Here is a 16,835-nt window from a genome sequence, read left to right as displayed (position 1 = left end):
AATCTTATTTCAGGTTCAGGCATTAGTGAATAAGTCTGGTAAGTGCAGTAAACCCACATTTCCAGGTATTTAAAAAGCATGGGGTCATCTGAAACATCCCAAAATTATTAAACAAATCATAGATGCTATATATTTATAAATATTTGGAAGTTGCCAGAACTTTGATATTTCCTCAAGAGTTTAAGTAGGCAGGCTATTTTTTTTCAAGCTGGATCCCTCTTTATTTAAAAATAATACCAGATAACTTTTCTAGACTGGTAAAATTGAAGCAGTATTTTGCTTCATATTATGCTTTTACATAATTCTTCATGATCAAACTGCCATTAAAAAAAAATCCTGTTTAATATGCAAGATCTACAGTTTAACTATTTCTAACTGACAGACTACTGTAAGTAATCAGTAACATATATAAAATACCCTTGGATTATTAATTAGACATGATTTGGGAAGAAAGATTTGTCATCCTTGCTAGGCCTGGCTTTATGCTAGTCAGGCCTTGCAAAGAGACAGGGTTTGTATCCAGAGCTGATTGCTAAAGAAGGGTTCAAATAATCATTGACATTTTATTTTAAAAGATATCTTCTTCAAATACTGTGGGGAAAAAAAAAGTTAAAATCATTGAGTTGTATACTTCATCAATGAACGAATTATTTCATTTATGTATATATAAATAAATATATACATAAATAAATTTTAAATTTCAATTCCATCATTGTTTGTGTGTATGTGTTTACACACAGAAAAGACACGTGTGATTCCAGCTCCCTAAAGAAAGCACAATTTCAAAAAGTCCTGAGGTAGACTTACATGGTGCAATGGACAATCTGACGGAATGTCAGACAGAAATGGGAGTCCAAGGTAAGAAAGATTGCATAAGTATTTAAACTTAAAAATGCTTAACGCTTCCTTTTGGTTTATAATGAACCATTCCTTGTATGAACTATGATAAACGCAAGAGTTTTAAGCATTCCAAATTAAAATAATGGGCTTAGAATGGCCATGAGATATTTGCAACAATTTTCTTTGATGAGTGCATGAAAAGGTGCTCATAAAATTCACTGTACTTACGTCCAGTAAGCTATGGGCACTGTCGCTACTCTCTTTGTTTGTTCTACACATGGCCTGGTAGTCATAAAGTGTAATTCTACAGAGAAGAACAGAAAACTGCTTGACTAAAAGGAGAAAACACAGTGGAGTAATCATGGTGATATGAAATAGTCTGCTCACAAAGTAGACAGGAAAAAAAAGGGAAAAAAAAGGAAGGGCAGCAGGGAAAAGACAGAAGGGGATTATTAAAATACATGTTGCACAAAGGAGAATAAAGGTGAGAAACTGTTAAAAACTTTGTAAGGATTTTATCAGACTGCAGAACAAAGCAAAAGTGTAACTGTGAGAAAAAAAGGGAAGATACACATACAGTGTAACACACAATGAGATAAACAATGTGAGGAAGAGGAGAATACACATTCAACATGATGCTTAAACAATTGGTTCTGGACTGAGATCAGCACATTTAGCCCCAGGAAGTGAAAGAACCTATGCATTTGAGGGGCTTCTCACAACAGACCATTCAAACTCCAGAAAAGACAAAATGTCACTTCTGCAGTTTTAACATCACGAAGCTGAAATAACAGTGTTGCTTCCAAAGAGAGAAGTGATATTTCAGTGTATTCATGGGACAGACAATAGAGGCAGGTTGGGATTCCTTTTGCATCTTTTCACAAGGGCAAGTATTTCATGTCAGGTACCTCTCGCAATCAACATATGCTAGAAGCCTCCTCAGATGCATAATAAATGGCAGTTTCTGCTTATGCTTTTACTCATTGACACACTTCAGAGATCTAAATGTAAAATCCAGAACTCAGAGATAGCATATGGAGTTGTGATTATTTCTCTAAATCTGTCCGTCCATAGAACAATTAACAGATTGCATCCATACATAAAAGAAGTCAACATCAGTAGCAGATGTAAAGAATCTGTAGCTGATAAGTTACAATGAATGTAGATACATGAATGTTACTAGCTTTATTTGAATATATCCGTTTGACTTTTGCATCACCAGAGGGACAAGAGAATACAATTGGACATATATGTCTTAAAGGTGTATGAGATGGGACTTCAACATTTTGCAATGTGTGCCTTGCTTCTAAGTGAAGTGGAAAGGAGCGCACACAAGTTCAGCTACGGAAGGGATGTCCCAGAAGCTGCCAAAACCAGGTCATGAAATGCATTCAGTACCACCATAAGGCATTCTGCACTGCATGCCATGAAACATAGCAACCTGTACCAACAAAACATTTTAAACTATTATGGTAGAAACTGTATACAATTTCTTCTGATCTAATTTTGTGACAGCAACCATCACTAAAATCTTCTTTACTATGCACTATATTTCTTTTTAGCTTACAAGCAAAATATCTGAATATACTGGATCTTGCAGCTTCAGCTAAACATTTAGTACTTAGTCATAGAGCTTACATCATTCATTTCATCTTATTTTCAGAACAGAAATGGCTAGGAAGCCATTGTTTTGTGGACTGGCAGAGAGAGGCACATGGTAGACAAACGCATAACTAGAGACCTAAACATGGGTGTAAGTTGAACACTGACCATCTTTGGCAGAATCACGCCCACAGCCAGATCCGCGCACACAGATCTGCCAAGACAAACAGAGCAGTACAGGGTGTAAGCTGTGCTGCCTGTATGGCATGCAGTAATACACCACTTTCCCTAGCATTCTTTTTTTTTTTTTTCCCTTTAGCCATGGTCAGAATAAAACCCCTGTAAGGTAATCTCTACAGCTTGCCTTTCCAGTCCTGACTTGACTATTTCATTCCTCTACTGTTAAGAACTCTACTGTATGTCCACATGGACGTGCTAGTGATGGTGGCAAGAGATACATGTACATACAAGACAGTTTAAGGATTTTAACACACTCTCTGCAAAGCAGTCAAAGAATTATACTTGGATGATATGGTCTCATTAATCTTGAGTGCAACAAGTTGAATAGCACTCAACTTTGTCTTCATTCTTTGTAAAAGGTTTCATAATAATTTTGGTGACCTTTCATTTAGTACTGGAAAACATAAACATTTTCTCAACTTTCAGATCATACACTAAAACCACTTGGTCAATCTGTGAACTTTGTTATCCTGTTAAGAAGTGTTAACCAAATGCTATTATTGTGCACCGATATTTAATATTTGGAAAAATGCCTTCTCCCCTCCCCCAGTATTTATGCCTGTTAGTATTACAGTTAAGACAGACAGAATAGTTTCTTCAAATGCTCAAACATGAAAGACTGAAGTTTGTGCTCACACAGATAATCCGAAATATAACTGATACTGTGCCACAACATGCTAGATTTGTGTATTATTGTACTGTACTGCATGGAGTAGACAAAAATCTAGAACTGTATTATGAGTAACTAGAATAAAGATGTTAAAATTTGTGTAGTTAAATAGCACCTCACTTAAAACGGAAAAAATATTAAAGTTTTGAGTGATAGAGGAGAAGAGCAGTTGTAAGAAAAATGTCAACATCAGTATGGAACACTATAACATCATTGTTTGGAAATGGTTGAATGTCATCTACGGGTGATAAAACAAGCTTAGCTGTAGTAAATACATTTGAAGGTATTGCCACTGTGAAGATTCTGGTTCAGGAACAAGTTTGCAAAAAAAATTTAAAAAAAGAGAGAGGAAAATTTAAAAAGGGCCAATCTTTAGAAAAGTGCATGACAGATGTAAAAAAAAAAAAAGCCTGGAAGAGTTGGAAAGAGTTCTAGTTTTTAACCAAGTATTCCCATGTCAGTGACTTTCAGAGTGGGCAGGTTCAACACCTATCTGAAAGTTTCTAAAGACTACTCAAACTACTGTAATACATAATGTACAAAATATACCTGCCAAAACACTATTGCCAAACGATCTTACAAAGACCTGATTCTTTCGTGCTAAAAACAAAAAGGAATTTTGCACTACACTTCAAAGATCAGAGGATGAAGCCCATAGCCATGTTGAAATCTGAACACTACAACATATTGAATCAATTCTAGACTCTCTGTCTCTGTGAATGGTATTGAAGCTCAGTATAAACGAGTTCCAAGGCATTAACAAATTCAAATACAGTTTTGCTTTGTTTTGTTTTTATACTTGTAAATGTAAGAGCCTTCCAGCCTTATTCCTTGCAAAGGCTACTACAGCACTGGTAGTCAAAACAGTACTCTAAGAGACTGTAGTGCTTCTGTGTTCAGGTGTCATTTCTCGAGTGTTATTTTATTGCTAATGTCTTTGAGATTTTACCAAATAATCTTTCTCTCATTCAGACAGACTTAACTCACTGTTGCAGAAAGAAAGGCTTCCAGATTACCCTTTTTGAAGTGATTGTGTTACAGTTTTAAATAACTGTTTGCAGCTACCCGTATCCTTTTCGACTGACTATACTTAGCGAACATAATTGCTTGCTTCCCACAATCTAATTTTAAACCCATCTAGACGCCCAATTCTATTCTGTGTATTACAGCACTCCACAGAAGAGCTTTGCTAAAGGCAACATGACTGGGGCTTTCTAACATACGGATGCTGCTAACTGCCCTCATTCCCATTCCCACATCTCATCATTGAAGTCTATGCAGGTTTCAACATCAGACATAGGAGAAACCCAAGCTGTGTGCAACTGTCTTGAGCTAGTGGAAGATAACTTTCTCAAAATTAAATGAGGTGTGCAACTTCAGGAGACGAATAGATTTCAGCAAAAAACATTTCAGTGTTAACTTCCAGATATAGCAAATTCCAGCTTTATACTCTGCAACAAGAAAGTGCAAATCCAGTTCAAGAAAATTAAGACCTGCCAACAGTACAGGCTATACCAACAGATGTATTCTATTGCTTCCAGCTAGATTTTCAGCATACCTATGGATTTCTAGGTGGCAGTGTGAAATATCATCACTGATAACAGCTGAAGAATTTTCAAGGCAAACATTTCAAATACCTTGTCATCAGTTCAAGATAGTTGGGGATTTTCAAATAATTTGTAAGAATAATACACTTCTTATGTTATAAACATAAGAAACGAAGCGCAGAAAACAAGCATAGGAAGCCCATGATAAAGGAAGTCCTAATTTTTTTATGCTGCTGTTTCCCAGTGGTCTATGTGAGAATTAACAGCGACTAAAGCTTACTTCTGGTTGTAAGGTGTTCATTAATCCAGACACAAGATGTGTAGCCTGCCTCATACTCTTGCAAGGAGGAGAAGGAGGGACAGTATGGAATGTTGTGAAGCATAAGTCTATGTCTTAAGACTAGAGAGGGTCCCTGTTGGGAGATAGCAGCACAGCATATGAAGTTATATACTGTTTCTTTTCTGGCTCTCCTTTCATTTACAAATCATTAATATCCAGAAGCAGTCAAACTAATATTTTTCATCACCAAGGAAATGAAAAAAAAAAAAAAAAAGCTTAAAAATAAATCAGAGCATTTTGAGAAAATGAACTTGTCATCACATACCTTTGCTTTGAATTCAACTATTCCTAGTTGCCAAAGTGCTCCAGAGCATAAAATGTATAAAACCCATAACTCAGTCTGCATTTTCAGCTTACAGAATGACAATTCATTTACATTGCACAAGTCTGAGTTTCTCCTTAGGTGGGTAAAAGGATCCCAAAATACTAATTCTCTCCATGAAATTAGTAGCAATATTTACAGAAATGTAAATTCAAATTACAACCAAACTGTTTTGAGACATTAATTTTAGATGTCACAAGGACAAGATAGGAGTGGAAAACATCCACACAGCAAGAGGAGAGTTTTAGAGCATGAGTACAAGATGTACATCTGGCAAATGTGAAAAAAAATCAGGTCTAGTTCCTTGTCATTGGTGATGACAAGAGGGCAGTGAAGTATGTTATTTTGTACCTACAAGCAGCATGCAGCTAGGAACAAGGTCTGTTTGTAATGCTGCACTAGACAGTCTCCTGTATTATTCTCTTTGACAGCTATTTCATTGATGAAAATGGAAAGTCACTCTTCAGAGTAGGATAATTACATATTATTCATCTAGAAATTGAAGAATCAGTGTGTATGCTTAATAAATACTCTGTAGTGCAGATGACAGTTAATACAGGAGATGATAATAATGTTTGAGAGGAAATAAATTGCGAAGCTCATTAGTTTTTTTTACCAGGACATATAGCGAAATGACAGTTTTAAGCTGTAAGAGGGTAGACTTAAATTGCATATAAAGAAGAAATTTTTCATGATGAGTGAGCTGAGACACTGGAACAGGTCCCCCAGAGAAGCTGTAGGTGTCTTATCACTGGAAATGTTCAAAGTCAGGTTGGATGGTCTTTGAGCAATCTGACCTAGAGGAAGATGTCTGCACCCATGCCAGAAGGGTAGCACTACAAGAGCTTCAAAGGTTTCTTTCAATCTAAATCATTCTGTGATTCTAGTATTTATGCCCTAAACATGGGGTATATCTTGAGCTCACTTTTACAAAATAAATTACTACTAAAAATAGAATCTTTATAATTGACATTTATCCAATAACAGATTCAGTAAACCCTTCTGGAATTGTTCCTTTACCCTAGTACTGATCTTCTCCAAAGTGAAAATAAATACAATTTATAAATACAGCAGTGTCATATTCACACAATTTCAAGAATATTTAATTGAATCAAATGCTTAAATAAGACAAAGTAGCCTAAACTAAACAGAAGAATACCCTTCATTTGGAGGCTGCGCTGCCTCAGTGGGAATTAGCAACCTGATCAAACAGTTTCTGTTTTCATAATTTGGCTTTAGAAATGTTTTGCTCTCTTGGAGTGGCTTAGCAAAGGGTTTTGAATTTTTGTATACTCTTATAACCCAGAGGCAAAACACTTGTTAAGTTTGGAGTATGAAGTGAGTCAAGTCAGCGAGATGAAAGTCGGCCCCTATGTAAGTGCATTTAGAGAACACAGGTGAAGGAACTGGACTGCATTGTGCCATAAGGGCATAAACAGTATGCATTATTCACTAGGAAACATGTGAGTAAAGATAAAGGAACAAAGGATGAAAAAGGAAGAAACCAGGGAAGCTCTCAGAGCAACAAGAGCTTATTAGAGTGAGCCGTAGCATCTGGAAAAGCTGGAACTTGAGGATGCACTATTTCTGTCAACTATCCTAACACCATGAGACACCAAAACACAGATTTCTCCTGGTGGAAGCAAAACTGTTAAGAGGAAATGATGCTGCTTCCATATTTGTCTTATGGAATTGATTGGGTTTCTCTGTACTGGAAAGTACCAAGCTGCTTTCAAGTCAAGAGATTAAATTTTCTATAACAGATTTACTAAACTCATTTATTTAGGAATCTCACTACTTTGATGGCTCTTGATTTTCTGAATGTTATTATTTTTCTTTATATTTTCATGCTTTGAGCCATCATTTTTCCCCCCACTGTTTTTACATAAGCAGAGTATTGAGGAATCAATAAAGACACATTTTTTTCTGTTATGTGAAGCAGATACTTTTCCATAAGCACATCTTAATTTATTTAATAATGAATTTAAATCATGTTTTAACTAATTGTATGCAATATTCAGGGTATAAGGTAAACATTATTTTGCTAAAAGAAATCATGGAACGTCACGTTGCTGTGGAGACACTGATACCATTTTTTCCTCTAAATATAAAATCCATAAACTAAGAAAATATACACACGTATATACATAAATAGAATTCAAAAGAAGTACTGAGTTTAAAGAAATTAGGGAGGGAAGGAGGTATTTAAGTTCACTTTAAAAAATAAACAGCTAACACAAAAATTGAATTTCATCCTGCTGCAGGTTGAAAAGAAACATAGTCAGGAGCAAACAACCCCCTTTTGTTTAACACCTCCAGCTCAATCCTGAAAAGAACTTCTCTATCCCTCCGAATGAGTGGTAGTTGAGTGAACTCACAAAGGGTTATTTCATTCCTTTTGTGGCCAGAGAGCCCGAAAGCCGGTATGAATCTGCGAGGCAGCAGCACGTATCTGCACTCCTACTCAGCTTATTGGTAGCAAAGGAAGAGGGCTCCCATCCCCACAGTTATGGGGCATGTCAGGAAACTCTTCTGCAGAGAAGATCAGGCACTGTGGAACCTTCTACCTCTACAACAAATGAAAAAGGAGCAAGACGAGATCTGAGAGGGCAATGTTAGGTTTATTTCAGCTGTTGGTTGGTAGATTTCGTATTAGAAATAAGTTGCATGGAAGGACGGGCTCAGGAATGAACGGCTAAGATCAGAGCTTGGTCTCTCATTTTGCCTTCATGCTAAGAGCAGCATTGACACAGATAATGCAATGTATATCCTGTTGTGCCTTCAAGATAATATATTTTGCCACTGCGCCATTCTACTTTTTTTCTCTTCTCTTATTCCATAAGATAAATAAATATTGGAAACACAACTTCCCTCAATTAATAACCTTAAAAATTCAGTACATGTGCCTGAGTTATTCATTAGAGGTAGCAAATATTTTTCATTCAAGTTAGTGGAATAATTTATTTTAAAGATCTCATCCAGCACAGCTCGAAGACATTTTGTTTTCTGTTGCTGCACTGAGCTATCTGCTGTACAGCAGGAAAAGCAGGTGGCTCATTTAGAGCAATTACACCACTTTGATTCTCTCCTGTTTTTAACTGATTGGCAATGACCAGTTTATTGTTCTTAAATAATTGGCTCATCGTGTTTTCATTTCTTTAGCTTGCAGCTCTGTTTCATGGAGCTAGTGGTTTCATTATCTGTAACTCCCTCATAGCTACAGACCAGAAATATCCTGAGCCAATGATCCACTTCAAATTGCTGCCCACCACAGCCTAGGTGGAATACTCAAGAAGCGTAGCCTTTGTTTTCTCAGTTGCGGTGCTCACCACCATCAATTGTTCAGTAGATACACTGTTTGAAAGGCTTTCTAGGCAGGACGAAAAAAAAAAAGGGGGGGGGGGGGACGACTAATTATAGCTTTATCCTTTGATTTTAGCTGCACTTTTTATTTTGTTTGCATTAAATAAAATTCTTCAGCTTTTGTATAAACAGATCTTTCCATTGTAGAGCTCATTCTATAAATAGGTATTACTTCACTTCCTTTTATAGCACATGTTAAGAATGTAATGCTAAACACATAAAGGTTGCCACCCTCAAAGAATGAGGATGTAGGATGATTTAGTGAGCGCTAGATCTTTCTATTTCAGGTCAGTCATTTACTGCAAGTGGTATTCAGCTATAATGCACAAAGTAAAAGCTTTCTGCCTACAACACACATGGAAAGCTTTCTGCCTTTAAGACAGCTGCTTTACCCAGGAAACACAAAAGCCATCTGTTTTGAAAGCCTCTGTGTACACCCTGCATGCAGTAACTAAATTCAGTGGTTGATGGGAACAGCGATGTGTCATTTTTTTAATGCTAGAATGTGCAGTAAGAGAAAAGTGAAAAGGGCTATGCACATGGACTGCACTTCTCTCATGCTCTTGCATGAGTTGGAAGGGGACAAAGGGATAAGGAGCAGTTCTCAGGATGTGTGAAAGCCATGAAGACTTTGGTGCTGAGTTACAAGGAAAAGTTTTCTTACTTTTCCAGTATGCTTAATTTATTTCAAAGGACAACACATCAAATCACCATTAGTTATATTGTCATGATGATAGCAAGATTAAGTCAATAGTCACAGAAATGTTCAAAGGTCAGTTAACATATGAGGTGAAGAATTACTGGCAGAACACTTTTAGAACAATAGGGCATCATTCACTATGTGATTTGAGCAATCTCCAACTTTTTACGGGTTAAGATGTTTAATGCTTCATCAGTGATTTGCTCTAGAGCTATTCAGAACTGTTCAGTAGTAGATATGGTCTAATCTCATTTCCACTTGAGCACAGTGGGAACAGGAGAGGCACAAGGTTCTAGCATCACAGTCCAATAAAAAAGGAACTCCCTGTTGACTGTCTCCAGAACGTTTAATGAAATGTGTATGGTATCAAATTATCATACAGAATACAGAAAAAAAAGGCATAATGAGAATCCAGCCAAGCTGTCCATTTTGGCCTTTCTTTATATGACTTTGGTTTTGTTTTATTTTGTTGGTTTTTTGTTTGTTTTTTTTTTTTTTGAAACATTTTGTAAGAGATAAAACACTGATGTAATTCTTACCTCTTAAAGGAGCCCATTGTTAGTAATTTGTTCATCACAGCCCCTTCAATCTCCCCAAAAAAGTTACCAGTCTGCAAGGGAAAAATACAAAAAATTACCAGATGTAGAAAAATGCAAAACAAAAATGGATATAATTTAAACTGGCATATTCTATGATCTGACAAGAGTCGGTTTGACAGCTACATAGATAGGTTTTCATGACTATTGCTACATAAAAACTGAAGAGGACTTCATAGTCACGGCAAGTTATACAGACTAAATTATTACCCCTGAGCAGATGTGAGAGCTTATACAATAGATTGAGGGACATTATATAACATCTAATACCGGAAATAAAAGCCATCCCAACCTAAAGCTTGCAAAGGAAACACATTAATCTGATCACAAACCCTTGTGATTAAAATGTTACTCAGAAAGATATAAACAGGTTGTGAGAGGATTTCATAAGCGGTCATAAAAAAGCATTGTTTATAATTCCTGCATGACCTGTTTAAGGAACCAGGACAGTACATTTCATCAGTCCTAGAAATTTTAACTTCATTCAAAGTCATTTTATACTTAAAACCACTCAGCCTGATGAATTACTCATTCTATCCTTGTTCAGTAGATGTGGACTAATAAAAATAAATCTCTTTTGAGAAAGCAAACATTCACATTATGAATTCGGTATGCAACATGGAAGTGACTCCATTTTCTGTAGCCATTCATATGGAATTCAAAAATCTTGTATGTACAGCATTTTTTTTTTTTTTCTAGGTTGGGAAGACATTTTCTCATCTGAGGACCCCAACTCCCATAAGGATCGGATAAGTTCTCCATCGTGTTTAAAGGGAGAAATCCCACAATTTATTGGTGGAAAGGGCACTACACTCTCAAATTGCACAAATTCCATAGGTTTTGTATGAACTAAACGCCAATTCCATTACAAGGAACTTACTTGACCTCAAGTATGCACCTGGGAGTTTGCAGGCAGAGAAGTTACAGTCCAAGCCAAGAAAATGCATTCCTCTACCTAAAAAGCAAGTATTGCCTTTTTTTCTTTTTTTAAACTCAGGGGAAACTTGGAACATTTTCCAAAACATATGGGTGTGCAAAATCTCCTAGAAACAAGAGGAACATTTGTAGTTTATATGACTAAAAATACTAGCTTCAATAGCGCTGGTTGACTGATGAAGAAAGATTATCCTAACTATGGGAGAGGCAGTCAGCTAATGTCAAAAAGCCCAAACCATAAATGACTATATAACCTTAGATAGCAATAAACATGATTTATTAAGTTATGCTTCAGTCTTATGAAGACATTTCAGTGACAGTTCTTTCCACAAAAGCTCCATTTGTAAATGCTAGTTCTCCCCAAAGTAGTAACACCCAAACAATTGTTATTTTTTAATATATTTGGATTTAGTGGTAACTCAGATGAAGAATTACAGTGCCCCAGGACAAGACTTTTAGAGTGGTTCAGGCCATTTCTGGCAAGTCCAAAGAAAAACAGCACTGAAATAAGCCCAGAAAGGTGAGTAACTGAAAAAGCATCATCCCACTTCCCTATTCCTTCCTTCCTCAACAAAGAAAGAGTGTGTACATACATATATATAGATATATGTGTGTAAAAAGCATAGACTGTAATTATCATACTATTAACTTCAGTGTTACATCAACAAAACTCACCATCTGTGGCTTAGATCTGTCCTAACTAATGGTTGAGTTTAACAGCAGTTAAGCAGCTAAATATTTGAAGGAGCTACCAGTGCTGGATATGGCAGAAGAGGAATTAGCACCTTATGCCATGATATGGCAGAAAGGTTTTCTCCCTATATATGTACATCAGGAGGCAGTGACATAGGAACAAGATTCCATAAATCTTGCCAGTAGGGTTCTTGAAAAATCTGCATTTTATCACCTGTTTCCTAACATTCTGTCAGCAGTGTATGATTCTCAGATACTTTCCTTCTTTCCCAGAAAGCAGATATGCTAGTTTGGCTTTTAGACTCACATACATTTTTGATGCTTTACCAGTAGCAACTTGAAATCTAAGTCATTACACATGTCTAGCCTAATGTTTGCCCAGCATCTGTCCATAATAGGTTCTTCAAGGGAATGTACCGGCTAGTATCAGATGACCTACCAAAGGAAAATGTTTTCCTAATCATATTTATTGGTTGTAGCCAACTACCAGCTAGCAAATGAGGTACAAAAATACTGTATGCAATTGTATACACACTTGCACACAATAATCTGGGAAAATAACCAGATAAAAAGTTTTCAGTGCATCAAGATTATTCTACAATGAGTGTTACTCTTTGGCTTAACTAAGTAAAAATACGTACTTAATAGGTAGAGAAAAAAAAACAACACCACCACCACTGTTTCTAACATAACATTTAAATAACATTTAAATAACATCATATTTTTGGTTCATGTAATTTTATGGGTCCATCTTGGAATTATATTCACAACATGCTTGACATTCCAAAACGATAAAGCAATGTATGTAATAAAGTAAAACAAAATATTAAATTTCAGTCCTTGGTTTTGCATGAAGACAACATATTGTGAAGAATGATTACTTCAAAGCACAGCACATTATCTGTTGAGCAGTTAATGCTCTAGTATAGTATAGGAAGAACAAACGTTTCAGAATAAGTTTGCTTCCCTTGTTTACTACCTGCTAACACACTTTTCAAAGCATCAACCAAAATGGAACGAGGTACAGAGGGACACTGAGGAAATGTTATCCAGCTACTTCAGAGCTATGAAAAAAAAATCCGTACCTTTTTACTTTCAGAAATGTTAGATTTAAAGTTGATGTATTTCATGTTTTAAATCTAAAAGCAAAATGCAGTTTGGCTTCTTTTTCACCATCCATTTAGAGGTTTGTTTTTTTGTAGCTCTCCTCTCAAGTCACTCTTCTAAGTCACCCAGAGCTCTTTATGATAGCTATGTTTCTCAGTAACCAACCTCGTCACAACAAATTTAATTCACCTAAGGGCTAAGTAAGAATATGTGTAAATCCTATTCAGAGTATCAACACATAAAAGAAATTCAACTTCAGAAAACTCTGGCATAACTGGGGCACCATCCCAACTATTTCCAGGCAAAGTTAATGAAGATAGTGGTGGGTTCTTCATACAGCTCACTGAATGGAACTGCTATACATTCTTCAGTCACTTTCCAAGAAGCAGAGCAAATAAATGTTTTGAATGGTCTCCATGAATCATGATCCTTGTCCTATATATTGTCGTGCTTAGTTTTTATCCACCAGTAACTGTAATGTACTCAGAAAGTAAATTCAACAAACAGCTGCATATCATTTAATTATCTGAAGTTTGAATATAAGAGTTCTACATCCCCAGCCTTCTCACTCTCTTCTCACACTTTACTGGTGGCAAAATTCCACAGAGACTCTTTGTACTGGGGGTAAAAAGGTCTTATGGAAGGCAGACCTTCTTGCAGCAAAAAAAGCCTTCTGAAGGAACGTTTAGGAGTTTAAGAGCAGAACCCACACCAGTGGGAGATAGAAACTGAGCTTCTGTCACATTTTATTGTTGGAAGTTTTCAGTGTTATGCTACTAGTTACTTAACGTTTTAAGACAGTGACCTATTTAAGAATAACAATTACATAAATGTGCTACATGAGAGGGCTGAATAAAAATCTTTCACTTACCTGCCCATAGTCTTCAGACACTAGGATAAATCCATTGTTGTCTATTAGGTAACAGTTGATTGCCTGAAAAAGTAATACCATCATTCAGTTCTAACGTTAGTTTTGGGATGCAGTAATGTTATTTCATTTACTTCCAAATGACATTCTAAACAAATAAAGCCATCAGGTCCTTCTAATGGCTAACCTAACTTCTAAGTCTCCACCAATGGGATGCTATCTGATCTAGATTTTTATGCATATAGTTCATGCAAAACAAAAAGATGTATATAGAAAGAGAGGATGTAAGATAAGCTGTAAACAAATATAAAAAGAACAGGGTCATAGTTTTTTTTTTAATTCATTCTTAAAAATAATTCCTTGTAACAAAGTTGCAAAGGCACAGAGCTGCTACTACTGATTGCTTATCCTGTGTTGGGAGAAAAACATCAGCACAATGTCATTACCCTAATGATGTATTAATGAAAACACAGTGTCTGCCTGGAGGACTAACAGGGGACCAGGTAATATTTTTTAATTTGGTCAGAGGGGGAGGGAACCAGAAACTTCTGCATAAGAGGCCCCACAGGTCTCCTAAAGCTTTTCAAATTGTGTTTTTAATTGGGAACTGGATCCAGAGGTAAGACTGTTAGCATTTCGTAGGTCAGACTTATAACTTGCATATAGCAAGATAAACTGAAATCAGTGCTTCCCTCTATACATTCATACTCTATTTTAACCTCAAGTGAGTTATTCGCTACAGGCAAAGTTTTAATTACTGTGCTTCGGAGTTTAAGCATAAGGTACAACTCAAACCATGATATAACTCAGTTTCTCTTCATCATTGCCAAAAACCTACCTCAGTGTTAAATCTATAACATATTTCTATCATTGGTCTAAATCAGCTAATGTTTCTAGTGACATCTTTGTTAAAAAAAAAAAAAAAAAATAGGATGGCTTCCAACACAGAAATCATCATAGCTTTGCTTTTAATTCAAAACCTTTCCTGCTGTGAAGAGGCTGAACAGAAAGATGGTGAAATGTGCTACTCTGTGCATGCAGTAAAATCTCTTTGCAGTTTTTGAAAGAAAAGCGTGGGTGATCCTGCAGCAGCACTTGTACAATTTGATTTTTCAAGATTTCTGGGTGAGTCTGACTCTGACTCTGTTCCATGTGTTGTTTCTGTTCTATGGGACTTCAGAAGGAATTTACAGAATTGTTTTAAAGAAATGTTGCCAGGAATTTAAGTTGTTTTGTTTGTTTGTTTGTTTATTTTTGTTTGAGCTTTTGTTGTGTTGTTGTTTTTAAAGGAAAAAAAATATTAAAAGAAACTCAAACCAGGCAAAAGTTTGAAAAGAATGTAATTCCCTAACACAAGTGTAGGATATGCGTTCTAATAGGGGAACGTAAGCTTCAAACCACCCCAGTGGCAGAAAACCTGTCAAAAAGGAAGTCTGAAACAACTAATTTCCAACCTTCGATCTGCCAGAAAACCAAAAATTGGCAAACGTAATGTGAAAAGCTGATGACACTGGCAAAGATCTGAGTAGAGCTAATGCATTCAGAAGAGGCAACTACTTAACCTCAGTGGTGTATGAAGAGTGGAATTTCAGAAGTAGACTGTAACTCCAGAACACTTCTATCCCCTAAGTAAACCATAAACCTCCCACGAACTTCGTAGGAGAGGAACTAAGTCAACAAAGACCTCTTTCAAGGATACATATTTGCAGTTGTCTTTGGATGAAAGATTAATCCAAAGACAGAGCATTAGAAATAGTATTTCTGCACAGCATGGAAAATGTTGAAGAGTAGTTACACTGGACAGGAGAGCGTGGACATCATTTCATAGCTCATGGATTATATCCAACTGGAAAACCACTGTCCTGACAAAAGAATTAGTAATCATGTATTGAATCTCTATGCCATAGTCATGCAATTAGTATTTTCCAAAATTCAAAATTATATTAACAACTTAGAATTGCTATTTCATATGGGCAGTTGGAAGAATTTGCATTTTGCTGTGTGAAGATAATAGGGTTTCTACTTCTACCCATTTTAGAAACTGAGAAATTTAGGCCATTCATTCATCTACCCACCAGCAAGATAAATAACTTTTGCTATCCAGTACTGCATTAAAGAATCATTTTCAGATGAAACTTAGCACTGACAAAGCACAGTAGGGTGCATTTACTTTCAGCAAATCTGAAACAGAAAATGTCAAATGCAAAATTAATGCATAGGATAATAACATTTGCATAGACTAGAGCTGTATGAAAAAGGCTTAATTCACAATGGCTCACAGGTGTTGGAAGTGAACTATGCACAGGTTTGCCCAAAGGTTCAAGTTCAATGAACTTGAGATTTCAAGGGAATGTTCCACAGGTAGAGAGTCCCTGAGCTTGTAAAATACAGCAGGCATGAAGTCCAGAATAAACACACCAAGAATGTTGACTGAGGTCTGAGAACACATTTGGAGCACAGTAACTTTGATCAAGTTCAAGTCCTCTATGTATTTGTCACAGCTCCAATATATAACAGTAATGGAATGCTATATGGATTACAAAACTAAATATGAAAAAGAAAGAAAACAAAAAACTAAAATAAAATGTGAGGCACTTGGAAAACAAAAAACAAACAAACAAAAAAAAGAGCAAATCCAAAGCTGTAAAAGAATAAAAAAAATTATTTCTGAGGAATTGCAAATCTGTCATGCTACTGTATTTTACAATCAAAATTATTACAAGGACACGTCAGCTAGTTTCATGTGAATATTGTGCCTATCTATTTCTATTAATTTCATTTCTTAATACTTCTAAGTGCTTTAATTTGTTTAGTAATTGCTCAGCAGAGATTTTCTTACTGTTGAGATAAGGCAGCTTTGAAATATTAAAGAATACCTATAGCATTTGTCAGATTAATAATATGTTTTGTCATTACAAAAATAAAATACAATAAAATATAAAATAAAATGCAATAAAAATCTTGAAACATCTACATTACCTAGGTTCACACTATTACTGAATTTCTCCCTT

General features: G+C 35.9%; 1 protein-coding gene across 9 annotated transcripts in view; it reads right to left on the bottom strand.

The window, feature by feature from the left end:
• The window catches only part of CACNA2D3 (calcium voltage-gated channel auxiliary subunit alpha2delta 3), a 466,111-nt gene that overhangs the window by 27,133 nt on the left and 422,143 nt on the right, over positions 1-16,835 (bottom strand). For 6 of the 9 annotated variants that reach the window (XM_048957969.1, XM_048957968.1, XM_048957970.1 and 3 more), the window contains 3 exons: positions 13,828-13,890; positions 10,164-10,234; positions 1,069-1,144 (listed from right to left, as the gene is read on the bottom strand). In XM_048957969.1, coding sequence (XP_048813926.1) covers positions 1,069-1,144; positions 10,164-10,234; positions 13,828-13,890 — 210 coding nt within the window. Of the gene's footprint in view, positions 1-1,068; positions 1,145-2,610; positions 2,657-10,163; positions 10,235-13,827; positions 13,891-16,835 lie in introns of all 9 variants that reach the window. The other 3 variants (XR_007379393.1, XM_048957967.1, XR_007379392.1) reach the window with 2 other exon arrangements.

This window comes from Lagopus muta, chromosome 11, assembly GCF_023343835.1.
Source record: "Lagopus muta isolate bLagMut1 chromosome 11, bLagMut1 primary, whole genome shotgun sequence".
NCBI classification, from domain to species: Eukaryota; Metazoa; Chordata; class Aves; order Galliformes; family Phasianidae; genus Lagopus; species Lagopus muta.
This window is presented reverse-complemented; position numbering and strand designations above follow the sequence as displayed.